The following is an 18,258-nucleotide window of genomic DNA, read 5'->3' as shown; positions in this document are numbered from 1 at the left end:
AATAATAATAATTACTGTCATTGATGTGTCATGCCGTGTCACACAAATAAACACACACACCTCTCAGAGGGACAACTTTGTGCACAGAGTGTGCACAGATCATTGTGCAAACAGCATGCACAGACAGCTGTGCATGCAGCAGTGTGTACAATCCCAGCAGAATGCAGCATAATTATTAACAAGTTTGATTAACCCTTTGGAGTCATCTGTCGTGTCTCCATGTCAAAGTAACATAACCGAATTAAGCAGACGAAACATCCACTCTATCACTGTCTGAATCTCTGTTTGAAGGTGGAACCATTTCTATTATTTGCTGGTATGGTAACCTACCCATCAAAGAGAAAAATGCACTTTTAAAAATTGTCAAGATGGCTAGTAAGATTGTGGGGGTGAAGTTCAGTACCCTTACTGAAATTTTTAACAAACAAGTGCTTAAGAAAGCCTTGTACATTAGTCATGACCCTACTCATCCTTTGTTTGCTGAATACAAGTTGTTACCAACTGCCTTACACTATACAACCTCAAGTGGAAGGATGCTTGGACGCTTTCCGTTGTTATGCTGTGACTTGCGGCAGCGGTTCAAATCGCTGTTGATGTCTCAGCTGACCTGGATGTTTTTATCTCTGCAGCGCTCGCAGTCTGGGCCATCAGAGTAAAAGTTTGAGCGTCTTTATTCTCTATCACTGTTAAAGATTTTGTATATATGTTATCACTGTTAAACGTTTGTACATTTGCCTTCTTTCTCATGAGAAAGGGGTTGTGCTGTTTTGCACTTCACCCTGAGAACGTACGTGTTATTCAACCTTGTTTAGCTTTGTCTTCTTTCTCATGAGAACGGAGATGTGCTGTTTTGCACCTGTCTTAATGCAATCCTGAGAATTCAATTTTGTTTTGACGTTTGTGATGTGGTGTTTAGTGTGAAGGAGTGTGGAAGACAGGACACTTCAGGCAGATGCAGAACAGCTGATACCTGCAACAGACGAACGAGATGTGCTGACCTGAAGTGTTCTTCCTTACAGCTGCACTTATTGACGTATGCATTTATGTTATGGGAAGAAACTTGTCTTGCGTCATTACCCCCACCCTTAGGACAAGTTTCTTGTTTATGTGATGAGGGCGTCTCTTAATAAAAAGAGCGGAAAAGCAGGCAAGACTTTAGTGTAGCCTTGGTGTACAGCCTGGCCGCACTCCGCGTAATATTTGACTTTCTGTCTCACTGGTGTTTCTTGACTCTGTTTGTCTTGTTAAAGGTTTTAAGAATGTTTGGAGGAGAAAATACCCAACATTGACTGGGGGCTCGTCCGGGATGGGAAAATGGAGGTCTTTGATTTCTTCACTATTAGTGTCTATAGCAGTATTTGCTGCAATTCTAACATTGTGTGGATGTTGTTGTATTCCATGTCTCCGAGGCCTTGTAAATAGAATGATAACCACAGCAATAAGTCCAGGACCAGGAGGGGGTCCAGCATCATATCCACTTCTGGGGACAGATGACGACAAGGAGGACGATGGCTCTCCTGACCTGTACCCAGACCAATGGAACTATGATGACCCAGACACCGATGATGGTGACAATGATGACATCACCTCTGGGGTGTAAGCCTAGAGAAAACATACCATGATGAACCTCTTAGTGAAAATCTCAAAAAGAAGTGCTAAGCTGAGTGATGCCTACTGTATGTTTTAACAGGCGATAAACAGGAGGGGAATGTTAAAGATTTTGTATATATGTTATCACTGTTAAACGTTTGTACATTTGCCTTCTTTCTCATGAGAACGGTGTTGTGCTGTTTTGCACTTCACCCTGAGAACGTACGTGTTATTCAACCTTGTTTAGCTTTGTCTTCTTTCTCATGAGAACGGAGATGTGCTGTTTTGCACCTGTCTTAATGCAATCCTGAGAATTCAATTTTGTTTTGACGTTTGTGATGTGGTGTTTAGTGTGAAGGAGTGTGGAAGACAGGACACTTCAGGCAGATGCAGAACAGCTGATACCTGCAACAGACGAACGAGATGTGCTGACCTGAAGTGTTCTTCCTTACAGCTGCACTTATTGACGTTTGCGTTTGTTATGGGAAGAAACTTGTCTTGCGTCATTACCCCCACCCTTAGGACAAGTTTCTTGTTTATGTGATGAGGGCGTCTCTTAATAAAAAGAGCGGAAAAGCAGGCCAGACTTTAGTGTAGCCTTGGTGTACAGCCTGGCCGCACTCCGCGCGTAATATTTGACTTTCTGTCTCACTGGTGTTTCTTGACTCTGTTTGTCTTGTTAAAGGTTTTAAGAATGTTTGGAGGAGAAAATACCCAACATTGACTATACTTTGGACAATGTTAGTGACAACCGTGCGTGTGGAAGCAGCAGGCAAGTGATTCCGCTTCCTACGGGGAGGTGAAAGGAATCAACCACACAACGGTAAATTAATTGTCACGTCCAAAGAAAGTGTGAAACTTCAGATTTAGAACACCCTAGGTGTGCCCCCGTCTGAAGTCCAAATTATAACAAGGGATAAAAAAAAATATAATAAAAATGGGGGGTAAGACGTCTAAAAATAAGGAAAATTTATCAACTAACGACTGGAAAGTTATGGAGGCAAAAAATCCAAAAGCAACAAAGAAATTGGAGACCTGGATAAATAAACATGACTTTGACGGACGACTGAACCTGATCAGCGTACAAAAGCTGAAGAAGGAGTTAGAACGGGAACATAAAGGTGATGAGAAAAAGATGCAGAAAGTAGGGGCAGATTTAGTGGCATTTTGGGAGGAAGAAGCAGAGAACAGACAGAAAGGAGCAGAGAAGCGACGATTAGAGAAAGCAAGGAAAAAGAAAGCTGTAGGTAAGGCAGAAGAAGATGTGATAATTCAGCACAGAGAGCCAGAACAGCCTCAACAATCACCGCCGGCTGGATCGTCGGTGACAAAGAGACCTTTATCTCCTCTACCAGAGGATGACGATGTACCGCCACCACAGTATGATTTGGCAGTAAAACCTAAGGTAAAAAGAGAAAAACCAGAAAAACCACAAACACGCAGTCAAGCGAAAGTGCCTACAGCCCCTCCCATGGTGGAACATAGTGATCAGGGAGGTGCCTATCCTATGATAGAAGTACCAAATCCTCGTGCAGGAACAGCAGGACAGCTACCAACCATGCTCGTTTATCGGACATGGAATGCTGATGATATCAAAGCAGCAGTCGACATGATACCATCGCCACATGTCGATATTGAGGGATTTATGCAGGATATAGAAAACGTTAGAACATCTTACCACCTTAATGGACCTGAAGTCCAACAGGTGTGGATGAAAGCATGTGGCCCTAAATGGAGTCAGGTACGCGGAGACTGGAATCCTGCAGATCAACAAGGCGTACCACTGACACATGATGATCTAGTCTTGAAAACAAGAGTGGAAGCTATGATTACACGTGCAAAAGGAGTGTTAGGACCAAAGATAAATTATACTGAAATTACCAGGACAACTCAGAAAGAAGGAGAGCCATGGACAGAGTTTAGGTGCAGATTTGAGAATGTGTTTAGGGTCCATAGTGGCATATTGCCAGAAACACCTGTGTATGAACAACAATTGAAAAACGCTCTGATCCAACATTCCAATAAGGATATAAAAGCTTGGATACAGAAACATTGGATTGGATTGCCTACAGGCACATTGGAAGACACACATACACACTGCTGTCATGCAGAAGAAGTCTTAAAACAGAAAAAGACAAGAAACAGCGACAAAGGAGTGTATGTAGCACATGGAGATGATGAAATATATTACCAGCAGGGCAACTTAAGACAGCAGAAGCAGTGCAAACGCCCCAAAAAGCCATGGCAAAATAGACAAGGTGGACAACCACAACGTCAAGGACCATGGCAACCACAACAGCAGGGAGGGCCACCACGTGGTCCCCTGATTTGTTGGAACTGTGGAAGAGAGGGACATATGTATAGAAATTGTCCAAATCCACCTACTGAGGGAGCAGCAGGGAGAATTCCACAACGGAATAATCCTCCGCAGCCACAGTATCCACAATGACTAGAATCCATAATCCATGATTCCATATCAGATAGGCAGTCTGAATCTGTATGTATGGATCTGTGTGCCTTGCTGGGAAATCCGGTACCAAAACCAGAAGTGACTTTGTTGGTAAATGGACGACCAGTGACATTCCTTTGTGATACAGGAGCATGTAGAACCACATGTAATGACAACATACCTGTCCATCAATTAAGCAACGAACTCTTTAGGGTTCGCTCTGCAAATGGACAAACATCAGACGTCCCTATCACCAAACCCATAACGTTGACAGATCCATTTGGCCTGACGTGTACTATGTCAGTGTTGAGCATGCCACAATGTCCAGTTAACCTCCTAGGACGAGACGGATTGACTGCATTGGGCTTGTCCATAATTGTGGAACAAGGGAAATTAGTTGTTGAACGCACAGGAGGCGTTAACATGGTAAGAGAAGAAAGCGCTGACCCCACATTCCACTATTACTATACATTTGACATCTCAGAAGAAGATGCTGCAGGATGGGGTAAAGATGTCGTCTTGCAAGCGACAGCCCTACTAAAAAATCCTGAACAACAGATGTCACCACCTGACCTGCATGTCACAATGTGGCATAAAGATCCTCCAGGTCCGGATGGTGACTATGAAACTAAATTGAAAAATGTTTCACCTGTGAAACTGACAATGACCGATTTGATTCATGATGGCAACTCAATAGCCGTCATAACAGTAACAGGCGCCACTGAAGATGTATCAAAATTGAAATTCACAGGTATGCCATTACATATGTCACTTTGTAAGCCATATTTGACAGAATGGCAAGAATTGGGACTGACAGTCATAACAGCTTTGTCAGCCTCTGATTGGAGTAGAGTTGGCCCACGAACGGGGTTCAGTCCATCAACCAAGTTGTATAAAGTGCCAGTTAATGTCTCATTGGTGCTGACAGCTGGAACACACATTGATGCGTCCACTTCACAATCCTGAGTGTTTCAGTTGAGTCCTGAAGAGGATGATCTTCTCTCTTCAGTACCGTCAGGATTGTGGACAACAGGTCCTTCAGACGTAGGACTGATTAAAAATGCACAACCTGTAGTTATAAGGCCAAAAACAGAATACAGACCATGTGTAAGACAGTATCCATTGAAACCTGATGCAATTGACGGAATCAGGCCAGTAATAGAGGATTTATTAACAGCAGGAGTAATAGTGCCATGTCCAGATTCACCATGTAACACACCCATATTTCCTGTGAAAAAGGCTCCGCCCTCAGTGGGGTGGAGAATGATTCAAGATCTGCAGGCATTAAATGCTGCTGTGATTAAAAGAGCACCATGTGTCCCAGATCCACATACCTTGTTAAATTCGCTGAGACCAAATTCTAATAGTTTCTCAGTAATTGACATAAGTAATGCATTTTTCTCTGTGCCAGTGCATCCAGATAGTCAATTCTGGTTTGCTTTTACCTTTAAAGGACAACGATATACATTCACCAGATTACCGCAGGGTTACGCAGAGAGCCCAACTATTTATTCTCAAGTCATGTCAGCATGTTTAGCCAATTTCGTTCCACCGGCAGATAGCCAACTGTTAGTGTATGTTGATGACATTTTGATTGCCTCTGACACACGAGAAAACTGCATAACTGACACAGTAGCATTATTATGTTTCTTATTTGACAATGGCCACAGAGTGAGTAGAAACAAAGTTCAGTTGTGTAGGGATAAAGTAAAATATTTAGGACATGAGTTATCAGCCACAGGGCGCACGATCCTGTCTGACAGGAAGGAAGCAATTTTGCACGCTCCAAAACCACAGACCAAAAAGCAGATGATGTCATTTCTTGGATTGACAAATTACTGCAGGGCATGGATTCCTTGCTATGCAGAGTTGACTAGTCCACTTTCTGATTTGATGTACAAAGATGATATTTCAATGTCAACCGTGTTGGAATGGAACAAAGATGCTGAGGAAGCCTTTGTAAAAGTAAAACAAACATTAGTGTCATCCACAGTTTTGGCACTACCAGATTATAGTAAACCATTCATTCAAACAGTTGATTGTAAGAATAAGTTCATGACTAGTGTTTTGGTTCAAGTGTATGGCTCAAAATTGAGGCCAGTTGCCTACTACTCATCTAAATTGGATGCAGTAGCAAGTGCTTTACCACCATGCGTACAGGCTGTTGTTGCGGCCTCTATGGCTGTTCAAAGTAGCAGTAATGTTGTTCTATTCCATCAGTTGACATTGAAAGTTCCACATGCAGTCTCTGCACTTTTGTTGCAGACAAACATGAGCCTTTTGTCCCCAGCAAGACATCTTTCGTGCATGTCCTTGCTATTATCACAGCCACACCTTACGATAGAGCGATGTACAACATTGAATCCCTCCACATTGATACCTTTACCTGAGGATGGTGACCCGCACAATTGTCTTGATGTAGCAACAGTTTGTACAAAAGCACGCCCAGACCTCCGGGACACACCCATCCCAAACAGTACAATCGTGTATGTGGATGGTTCTTCCACCAAAAATGCTTATGGACAAACGCAATCTGGATATGCTGTCGTCACAAATTCAGAAGTATTAGATTCTGCTTCATTGCCATCGTCATTTTCAGCACAAGCAGCTGAATTAGTTGCTTTAACTGCAGCTTGCTATCTGTTTAAAGGTACGGCTGTAACAATTTATACAGACAGCCAGTACGCTTTTAGCACAGTGCATGTGTTTGCAAAACTGTGGGAGGAGCGTGGAATGGTGACGTCGTCTGGAAAGCCAGTGACTCATGCCACTCTCCTAACTGCCCTACTGCAAGCTGTGAAGTTGCCTCAACAAATTGCTATATGCAAATGTGCGGCTCACACCAATGGCTCTGACAGTGTTTCAAAAGGAAATGATTTTGCTGACAGAGCAGCAAAAGAGGCAGCAGCAGCTTCTTCTATTTGTGTTGTACAGGAAACTACTCCAGATTTGCATTTAGGTCATACACTGCTTGCTGACATGCAACAGCAGGCAACTGACAGAGAGAAACAAATGTGGATAGCTAAAGGCGCTACGTATGCAAATGACTTGTACGTATGACCACAAAAGAAACCCATATTGCCAAAGAATATGTTTAAATGGGCAGCTATTATGAGCCGTGGCGTGACGCATGTCTCATCAGGGGGTATGATATCGCAATTGCAATCTATTTTTTGTCTTTATGGGTTCGAAGCATATGCAAAACAGCATTGTAGAGCATGCATGATATGTGCAAAACACAACTCACAAGGCAATTTGAGACCCCAAAGAGGTAAATTTCCAACACCACAATATCCCTTTCAAGTGATTCATATGGATTATATACAGCTGAGTAAACATGAAGGGAAGGAATTTTGTTTAGTCATAATTGATGCCTTCTCAAAATGGGTAGAATTGTTCCCTACAAAACATGCAGATTCACTTACAGTGGCTAAAGCATTATGCAAAGACATCATCCCACGATTTGGAATACCAGAAACAGTCTATTCAGATAACGGAGCGCATTTTGTTAATGCAATAGTGCAATACGTGGGAGAAGCACTACAGGTTAATCTAAAAAATCATTGTTCTTATCATCCACAAAGTGCCGGATTAGTGGAAAGGATGAATGGAACAGTAAAAAACAGACTTAGAAAGACAATGGAGGAAACAGGCAGACCATGGACGCATTGTGTAGATTTGGTAAAAATGTATATAAACATAACTAGTACCATGGGGTTGACACCGTATGAAACATTGTTTGGCAGAAAATATCGACTGCCATATTATGGACAAATTTGGAATGTACCTGAGGAAGCCAATTTGGCGGATTACATGAGAAAAATGTTAGAAGGACAACGAGGGAGAGTTCCAAACACTGATGATCCCATTTCTCCACAGGAGGACCCTAAAGTGGTACCTGGAGACTGGGTGTTGATAAGAAGCATCAAGAGAAAACACTGGCATTCACCTAAATGGGAAGGGCCCTATCAAGTACTACTCACAACACCCACAGCTTTGAAAATTGGGGAAAGAAGTACATGGATTCATTTAACTCACTGTAAGAAAGTCATTTCTGCAGACACAGACAAACAGTAAGAACAGTAGGACAAGACTAGTAATAGTGTGTGAGCTTGGTGTTAAGATCCAGGTTAGACACGAAAGCTAGCAGAAGACATTAAGAAGCCACTGTTCTGAACATAGGTGTGCTGTAGTGTGCAGAAATGGCGAAAGAAAAAAATAAAAAGAACGGGGGTTTCTGGACCCCACGGACAGTCCTTGTTATGCTACTTTTCTTTTTTGAATTGGGAGTATTATTAAAAGCCATGAGCACGGGACATGATAATAAGGATCACATCCGCAGATTGCAGAGACCAAAAAGAAGTAACAAAGACCCCAGTCCGATAATCAATGCCACAGTACATAGCTGTGATGGGAATAATGCATACCGATTTGGTGTACAGGCCTGCATTCCTAGAAATACTTCTGTGATCATCTCTGTACCATATAGTGCTCTTACCCATGGAATGCCGGATGGTGACAGAGGGACTAATTACGGAAATAGTTTCTCATGGTATATGACCAACGATCAACAAGATAGGAGATGGGAAACGTTGGTAGCCGATGAATGGAGTAGATGGACACCAAGATGGGCACAAACCGAGTGGGCTAAGTACCAGAGTCAAAGTCTCAAAATGTATCAAACAGATGATAAGCTGTCTATAGTGGTGAATACCACAGAAAAAGGAACCATATTCCCACCTGATATAGAGGGAGACTGTTGGTTGTTCCTCCTTTGGGTATACAAACAAGGAAAAGACCCGTATTTCCATTTCTTCCTCTGTGAGACAGATAGAGTACAGCAACCAATATTGACCGAATTAAGTACGTCAAAGGGGGTGTCCATACAAGCAAAGGGGGTGTCTGTACAAGGCACAAAAGACATGAAGGCAGATGACTGGTTCCTAGTAACTACAGGAATTAGTGGACAAAATAACAATTGGCTTTTAATGGCAGAACAAGCAGGACTAGCAGCAAAGAAGGACTGTGTTGTGTGTATGGGACCCAGACCTGTATTACAGGTAATACCGGCAGCATTACCCAAAGACTGTCTACTGACTGCTATGACACAGACATACATTGCGGTAAACAACAAATGTTTTAAGTGGGACAAGATCTATCCAGTGACCAAATTAACTAAGATCAAACCTTTATTCTCAAGCAAAGTTGGGCATGCTAACCATACATGTGTACACTTGACAGGGACAAGTAAGACTTTGGGTAGCTTAAACCACACCGCCTGGTGTAAGAATGTGGTCCATAGTACTCCCACATTCAAACCTGTCGGGAGGAGTGATGTATGGTGGTGGTGTGGGGATAACAGAATCTTTGACAGACTGCCACGAAATGTGTCAGGTTATTGTGCATTAATATCATCATTGTTACCAGTTGAAGCCATACCCATGACCCCTGAAGACGTTACGACATATGCAGCCTCTCTTATTCCTGAAGATTGGCAGAAAGGCGTAGCCAGACATAGAGTGAAAAGAGATTGGAAAGGAGTGGGAAATCCAACATATATTGACGCAATAGGAGTCCCCAGGGGAGTGCCTGACGAGTATAAACTGGTTAATCAAATAGCAGCTGGATTCGAATCTTCCATCTGTTGGTGGTGCTCAATTAATAAAAACGTGGACAGAATAAACTACATCCACTACAATGTACAGAAATTAGGAAATTGGACTGAGGAAGGATTTAAGGCTGTCCATTCACAGTTAGAAGCCACGTCCCTTATGGCCTTCCAGAATCGCATTGCTCTGGATATGTTGTTGGCAGAGAAAGGAGGTGTTTGTGCCATGTTCGGAGAACAATGCTGCACATTCATTCCCAACAACACAGCTGCAGACGGCAGTCTCACTCAAGCCATTGACGGGCTGAGGACGTTGAACAGGAAGATGAAAGAGCACAGTGGAGTAAACACCGAAGGCTGGGATTGGTGGCTGGAAGGGATGGGAAAATGGAGGTCTTTGATTTCTTCACTATTAGTGTCTATAGCAGTATTTGCTGCAATTCTAACATTGTGTGGATGTTGTTGTATTCCATGTCTCCGAGGCCTTGTAAATAGAATGATAACCACAGCAATAAGTCCAGGACCAGGAGGGGGTCCAGCATCATATCCACTTCTGGGGACAGATGACGACAAGGAGGACGATGGCTCTCCTGACCTGTACCCAGACCAATGGAAGTATGATGACCCAGACACCGATGATGGTGACAATGATGACATCACCTCTGGGGTGTAAGCCTAGAGAAAACATACCATGATGAACCTCTTAGTGAAAATCTCAAAAAGAAGTGCTAAGCTGAGTGATGCCTACTGTATGTTTTAACAGGCGATAAACAGGAGGGGAATGTTAAAGATTTTGTATATATGTTATCACTGTTAAACGTTTGTACATTTGCCTTCTTTCTCATGAGAACGGTGTTGTGCTGTTTTGCACTTCACCCTGAGAACGTACGTGTTATTCAACCTTGTTTAGCTTTGTCTTCTTTCTCATGAGAACGGAGATGTGCTGTTTTGCACCTGTCTTAATGCAATCCTGAGAATTCAATTTTGTTTTGACGTTTGTGATGTGGTGTTTAGTGTGAAGGAGTGTGGAAGACAGGACACTTCAGGCAGATGCAGAACAGCTGACACCTGCAACAGACGAACGAGATGTGCTGACCTGAAGTGTTCTTCCTTACAGCTGCACTTATTGACGTATGCGTTTATGTTATGGGAAGAAACTTGTCTTGCGTCATTACCCCCACCCTTAGGACAAGTTTCTTGTTTATGTGATGAGGGCGTCTCTTAATAAAAAGAGCGGAAAAGCAGGCCAGACTTTAGTGTAGCCTTGGTGTACAGCCTGGCCGCACTCCGCGCGTAATATTTGACTTTCTGTCTCACTGGTGTTTCTTGACTCTGTTTGTCTTGTTAAAGGTTTTAAGAATGTTTGGAGGAGAAAATACCCAACAATCACAAAAATCAAAAATTTGTCTTTCGTCATCGTCTGTTAGAGCCGGGGCAAATCAAAAACTCAATACAAAAATAGTTGACTTTATGAGAAAAATGTTCACGAGAGGAATTTGGAGTTTAAGAAGAAAAATGTTTTAATTTGAAAAATTGAAAAAGTAAGTTAAATGTGCCTGCGCGTTTAACTTTACAAAAGTTGAGCAAAAGTTATCTGTCGAAAAAAAAGAAAAGTAATTTCTTATTGGTACGCACAAAGAAGAAATAAGTTTAAACCACGTGGTGGCGGACAAAGGGTCGTAAAATCTGGATGGCGAGGCAAGCGTCTCAGGACCCAAGAAATGACAGCGTAAGAGGAAGAGTGAAGAGGACGCAAGAGAGCGACTCCCCGGGGGCGCCTGCTTTTAAAGGGTTAAAAGCTCCACCCCCAAGAATTCTGGGTACTGTAGTTTTCTCTGTGTTTCTTTGTCTAGTTTTTTAATAAATCAGTGTCTGTTCCTAAATCCCTGCTTACAAACCAAGCAAGTCCTGTATTACAAACTCTAGCAAACAAGGTTTTCAGTGGAGATACCACACAACACAGTTATATGAAAAACACACTTGATAAACTTCCTACAGTCTATAATCAAAGTACAAAATACCAGATATATATATAAGTCTCACTTGCAAGGTTAAATGGTCACATGTCGTTTCTTTTTCTTTTCTTTTCTTTTTTCGGTTATAACAATACAATGCATTTTTTTAACATGGCTACAGTTTAACTCTGCATGAGTTAGTCACGTGCCCTTCCCCAATTCATCCAGCAGGAGTCACTCTTGTTCCATGGATTGGAACGGCCTGGGTTTTGGATTTCATCACACAATGTGAACTAGGTCCATATCATCAAAGACATATCTTTGCTTGATGCAAACTTAGGATGTTGAAGGTTGGTACAGCTTTCTGCTACACCCCAAACTCAGTGTGGTTTTACCCACACTCCCAGAGTGTTGTTAAGAGAACTGAAAACAAGAAGACACTGTGTGTGGATCATTGGGACAGAAGGGCTGCTTGAGCTGTGGCAGCAGCAAGCCTCTTTGGTGTGTCCTCAACCTATCATGACAGGACTTCATTCATCCTTTCTTCATTCATTTTCTATACCCGCTTAGTCCAGTCATGGGGGGCTGGAGCCTATCCCGGCAATCATAAATCATAATGGAGGGTACACCCCAGACAGGATGCCGGTCTGTCTCAGGGCCAAATACACCTATGGTCAATTTAAAGCCATCAATTCACCTAACCTGCATGCCTTTGGAAGTGAGAGGAAGCCAGAGCACCAAGTGAACATGAGAAGAACATGCACACACCACACAGAAAAGACCAGGAGGGAAGCGATCCCACAACCTTGGTGTTGTGAGGCAACAGTGCTAACCACTAATCCACTGTACCACAGGAATGCCAGAGCAAAGGTTTGGAAGAAATAGCTGCTGAACCTGCAGCTGCCTGGTAAGAAAGATTTCTTAAGTTATTTTGGAATTTTCTGCACACAGAATGGCACAAACGGCCAAAGCAGCACATTTCTGCTATGTGAAATAACCACACAGTTCTGTTTTTTTGGGGGGTGGTGGGCAATGTTTATTTTACACATACAGCATGAGTGGCCAACTCGCAGCTATCTATCTAACCGTATATTGTGAGTACATATAGCGTGAGCTTTGGCTTTACATCGCAACCAATGTACTCATACAGTTAAGAGCAGGAAGTGAATTGAATCTTAATTCCCAGCTTAAGTTAATTACCCGCAAAACTGTCTCCATCTCAACATGCAAAAGTTTAAATTAGCACTCTTTATGTGGGTTCTCAGTAAATCAGGTCCTTATTGTTTTTGTGTTGTTGCATAAGCAATCAGAAATGGATTGACTGATTTGTCTACTCATTCACTCAGTGCATTTTACAGGATAAAGGTGATTCTTGTCCCATGCCTCAGTATATATATATATATATATATATATATATATATATATATATATATATATATATATATATATATATATATATATATATATATATGAGGTCTGTTAGAAAAGTATTGGACCTTTTAATTTTTTGCTAAAACCTGATGGATTTGAATCACGTGTGTTTGCATGAGCAAACCTTGAACCTTCATGCGCATGCGTGAACTTTTTCACGCCTGTTGATTGCGTCATTTCCTGGTAAGCAGCCTTTGTGTGGGACGTGTGCAGTGCGCTCGGTGAATTTTTCATTTCAAGGAAAAAGACGGAATGACTGGAGCAGCGCCGCATCAAATTTTGCCAGAAACTGGGCGACAGCCAGGTGGAAACCAATGGGATGATTCAGATGGCTTTCGGTGACGATGCCCTGGGCATCACACAGATTAAGGAGCAGTACAACTGGTTTAAAGACCCGCACAACGGTGGAGAGCGAGCCACGCTCTGGTCGGCCATCAACATGCTGAAATGACCAGATCATTTCCAAAGTGAACGCTGTAGTGATGCGGGACCGTCACGAGACTATCTGAGAAATTGCGGAACAGGTGGACATCAGCACTTTTTCGGTACATTCCACTGTGACAGAAGATTTGGCCATGAAAAGATTTGTGGTGAAATTCAGCTGCTGCTGACGGCGGCGCAAAAGCGCCTCCATGTTGGAAGTTTCACAGGACATGCTGTGACACGCCCACCTCTTCCACAATTTCTCGGATAGTCACACGACTGAAAAGTCACCGAAAGCCGTCTGAATCATCCGAATAGTTTCCACCTGGTTGTCGCCCAGTTTCTGGCAAAATTTGATGCAGCGCTGCTCCAGTCATTCCGTCTTTTTCTTTGAAATGATAAACCGCCGAGCGCACTGCACACGTCCCACACAAAGGCTGCTTACCAGAAAATGATGCAATTGACAGGCGTGAAAAAGTTCATGCATGCGCACGAATGTTCAAGGTTTGCTCATGCAAGCACACGTGATTCAAATCCATCATGTTTTTGCAAAAAATAAAAAGGTCCGATACTTTTCTAACAGACCTCGTATATACTATATTAATACGTGTGAAGTATTTCCAACCCTCACCAGTGCTCTGTCTTTGATGTTGTTCTTAGAGTTGAGGCTTCCTCCACTGGTGATGGTGGTTTCATACAGAGTGTAGCCGTATGTCTGACCGTTGTTATTGTTGACGGGAAGATTCTCCATGTTCACTGGTCTTTCCGACCTGTATGGCTGGATGAACAGTCAATCAGTGATGCACAGTCAGTTGCCATCTTATATTGAACACCAGCATTGAATATAGTGAAGCAGTGTGTTGCTATATTCCACCTTGACAAGCGCAGAACAGTATTTAATGCAGAAAATAAAAATGTTTTCTTTGCCTAAACATCACCAGGTTGACTCAGCTTTCCCTCCACCCATTTTCCATACCCACTTACTCCAATTAAGGGTCATGGGGGGGGGGCTGGAGCCTATCCCAGTAGTCATAGGGTATGAGACAGGGTACACCCTGGACAGGACGCCAGTCTCTCACATATAGACAGACAAACACATTCACAACCACACGCACACCTACGGACAAGTTAAAGTTTCTAATTCACCTAATCTGCATGTCTTTGGATGTGGGAGGAAGCCGAAGCACTCAGAGAGAACCCACACAGACATGGGAAAACATGCAAAAGCTACATAGAAAGGCCACAGGTGGGAATCAATCCCATGACCTTCTTGCTGTGAGGCAACAGTGCTAACCACTATGCCACTGTGCCTAACTCAGCTTTGCTTTCACTTTATCAGTGGTTCAGTCAGAGACACTTGTATCAAGTTATTGACCATTTGTTATAAATGGGTGTGTACGTGTTTTATTTATTTTTTATTTATTGCAGAAATGGCTGCTATTTGAGGCAGAATATGATGGTAAAGATCCCTCAAACATATACATTATACTTTTGTTGTTTTTTTTTGAGTTCTGGTTTTGTTCTCTGTTACTGATCTTTGGTTGACTTCTTCTTTTGTTTAATTCACAGGTTTTTGAGTATGTTATCCTTGTTTGCTGATAGTTTGTTGCTTCACTTTGTTTGTCACTCTGCCTGTGTGTTTGTGGGAGTGGTCCTGTCACTCTGTGTTCCTTACAGCTGTTCCACATCACAGTCACCACATCTGTCTCCCATCTCCTCGTGTAATGTCACTATTTAAGTTAATCATTGTTCCCCCTTTCTTTGCTGGATTTGCGTGATTTTTTTTTATGTGTTCTGGTTCCTGCTGTTTCCTCATCATGTGTTCGTGTATGTATATTTCCTTGTCCCGAATGTCGATTGCACATTCCTCTGCTGATTCTTCACTCACACCTTTGTCTGTTTGACTGCTCCTTGTTTTTTGGGCGGGACTAGTATTTTTGGGAACAATAAAACATGTTTTTACTTTACATTCTGTGTGTTCAGCGTTTGCATTTTGGATTCAGCTTATACAGATCATAACAGGTTCCCCTGCTCTGTCCAGATCCTTGGGTCAGTTTCCATCTAGTGTTGACATATGTATGAAAGTCAAGCCCAAAATTAACACAATTTGCAGTTGCAGTTCAGCTGACCTTGCATTTGAAATTAAGTGCATTGCTATACAATGACTATTCATGATATCTGTAAGCACAAAATACAGTCATAATGTTGCTGATCTTTGAAAGCTGCCCCACGACCCGGTCCTGGATAAACAATTGAAGATGAGATAAATTGAGTTTTTTGAAAAATGCAAATGAAGCAGCCGATGCAAATCAACAAATAATCTCTGCCCTGAGAACTCTAACTGTACTGATGCACAGACTTCATTTATGGCTTACCCCCGAGTGTTTCATATATGTAACACACATAAAATTAAACAAAACATGAAACAAACAAAAATAGTTTACCTTGTCAGTAAAATGCAGACTGTCCCACAGTGACAGGTGCTGCTGGATGACAGCTCGATAAACTCTCCTCTCCTGAAGAGAGGGGGTATCAGGAAGAGGCTTTGCTAAAACACATATAAAGCACAAACTTTATTTACTGAGTACTTTGCAAGGTGCAGATTTTATTTTCTTATTATTTTATTTAATTGCCTTGACATGCATTCTGAACATAAATGGTTAAAATAACTTACAGTGGTACTGGCTAAATAGCATCCTCAAGAGTTGATATTTTTTGGTGTAGTCTCCAGCCTCAGATAAAGGAGCATCATAGTCTGCAACATATATTAAAAAAAATGACAACAATCAATAATATATATTTGTATTGTAAAATATACTAGTTTCCCCCTTTTATTTAGCAAAGCACAATAACATTACTGAAAAGTACCTTAGGTTTAAGACAGGCTTAGTCTCGCTGTAAGTGTACGGGTTATGTAGGAGAATGTGGCTGACATGAATGGAAAATAAATTTTGATTCACAAAGTGTATGAGCAGGAAAGACATTTCAAGTAAAAGAGATAGACCACATCTAGGGACTGATCTTCAGTCAGTAGTGCATAGGTCAGGTGTGTTTGGGGCATGTCCACTAACATAGTGCTATTTAGAGAGCATTGATTCTCAGTGCGAACCATAGCATTGGGTGCAAAGGAGCTGGATTAAGTCACATTAATCATGGGTGTGTTGAGGGCATAACATGAAAACAACCAATCAGAGTAGCACATACTACTGCCTTCAACACATGTGCCAAGTCATTTCACATTGCTAATAAGACAGCGCACTCAGACGTTTTCTCGTCAGAACACAAGGTTTTCTGCCAACAACATGAATTTGCATATTCAGAATTAGGATGACACATTCTCACATGTGAGGTTTTCACTAACTGCAATACTTAAGCCACGCATGTTGTGGCAATCCCTAAATGGCGAGGAAGATCATCTCTTAATTGATCCCCAGATGGGATGGTAGACGCAGAGAAAATCTACATCCAGGGTTGATCTAGTGTTGCTTGAGCGTGGGTTTGTTTAACATGAGAATTTTATTGCACACCAACAAAACCATGGTCTCTGACAAACCCTGAGCTTGGTCGAATGACTGGGAAATTCCACACGAGCAGGACCTGCTGCAACCATTATCTGCATTTACAGCATTTGGCTTACAAGTCATCATCTCCTCCGCCTGATCCACCATAGAGGACTTCCTTTAGCCACAGCCCTGTTAGACCCCCATCACACATCACATATAGCCCGAATGAAAAGTCGACCCACAGTCGGGAAGCGTCAAGGTGCATTTAGAAAACGTCGGACAGCATTCAAAGAGCAGTCTAAACAGTCAGGCCCATTTGTGCAGCCGCTCCGACTATTTTTGTTGTGAAAGTGTAGTGACACGGACCCACAACAGGGGGCGCAAATGAACAGACAATAGAAGGAGTCAACTTTGAACACTTTACTGTTGTGAATGCCACAACCATACACAGCAGATTATAGAATGATACAAAGTCAATGGATAAAGGTGTCGTGTGGGCAGGCTCGACGATAGGAGATGTCCGTCTAGAGAAGAACCTGAACCACACGATTTCCTCCGCCACCGAACCCGAAGGATACTGGAGCCGCCAGGTCCCGAGTCCCCCAGGTGGCCACCGTCTCCGCGTGTCGGATCTGGTACTGCTGGCGAAGAGCAAAGACAGTCAAGTGTGGGTGTGTGTACACCCAGTAACAACAACGGTGGGAATTCCACCTCCACCTCAAATCACACACTCGTGCAGCTCCTGTTTAAGCACTTATCTGGAAAGAGTGAGAGGCGAAGACGTCGGCACTCTCACAAACCACCAATCAGCTGACAACGCTCCACAGGACAACGGCTGCTAACAGAGCACACGTAAGTTATAATTCCTTTAGTACGGCGGAGAATATTACCTCCTTAGAAGAATGATATCTCGGCGACGTGGTGGAGGTGTCATCCTGCTTTTATCCGGGATGAAGTGCAGATGATCGGTGACAGCTGTCACAGTTGATCAGTGACAGCTGTCACCTCGGCTGTTCCTGTGAGGCGGCAGCGCCCTCTAGTGCCTGAAGCCCGCACTTCAGGCAGGGCGCCCTCTGGTGGTGGGCCAGCAGTACCTCCTCTTCTGGCGGCCCACACAACAGTTTTGCTCATGTTCAAAACAGTCTTGGCACAGTTGAGGTGGAACACCCATTGTACCGCAGTCAATGTGCAGTCTGATGGCGTTCTAAACAATCGGAAGCCGTGAAAATGTCATTAATGACATTCCGATTGCGTTTGGGGAGACGTTCAGCATGCTTCCACCTTGGCCGAATTTCCCAA

At 42.8% G+C, this 18,258-nt stretch overlaps 1 protein-coding gene across 1 annotated transcript in view; it reads right to left on the bottom strand.

The window, feature by feature from the left end:
* Nucleotides 1–18,258, bottom strand: part of LOC117508294 (beta-galactosidase-1-like protein 2) — a 75,319-nt gene that overhangs the window by 35,727 nt on the left and 21,334 nt on the right. Inside the window, exons 11-13 of the mRNA XM_034167990.1 lie at nt 16,131–16,211; nt 15,901–16,004; nt 14,088–14,234 (exon numbers count right to left, since the gene is read on the bottom strand). Coding sequence (XP_034023881.1) covers nt 14,088–14,234; nt 15,901–16,004; nt 16,131–16,211 — 332 coding nt within the window. The remainder of the gene's footprint in view (nt 1–14,087; nt 14,235–15,900; nt 16,005–16,130; nt 16,212–18,258) is intronic.

This window comes from Thalassophryne amazonica, chromosome 4, assembly GCF_902500255.1.
Source record: "Thalassophryne amazonica chromosome 4, fThaAma1.1, whole genome shotgun sequence".
Classification (NCBI taxonomy): domain Eukaryota; kingdom Metazoa; phylum Chordata; class Actinopteri; order Batrachoidiformes; family Batrachoididae; genus Thalassophryne; species Thalassophryne amazonica.
Note: the sequence above shows the minus strand (reverse complement) of the source record. Positions and strands in the feature narration are given on the sequence as shown.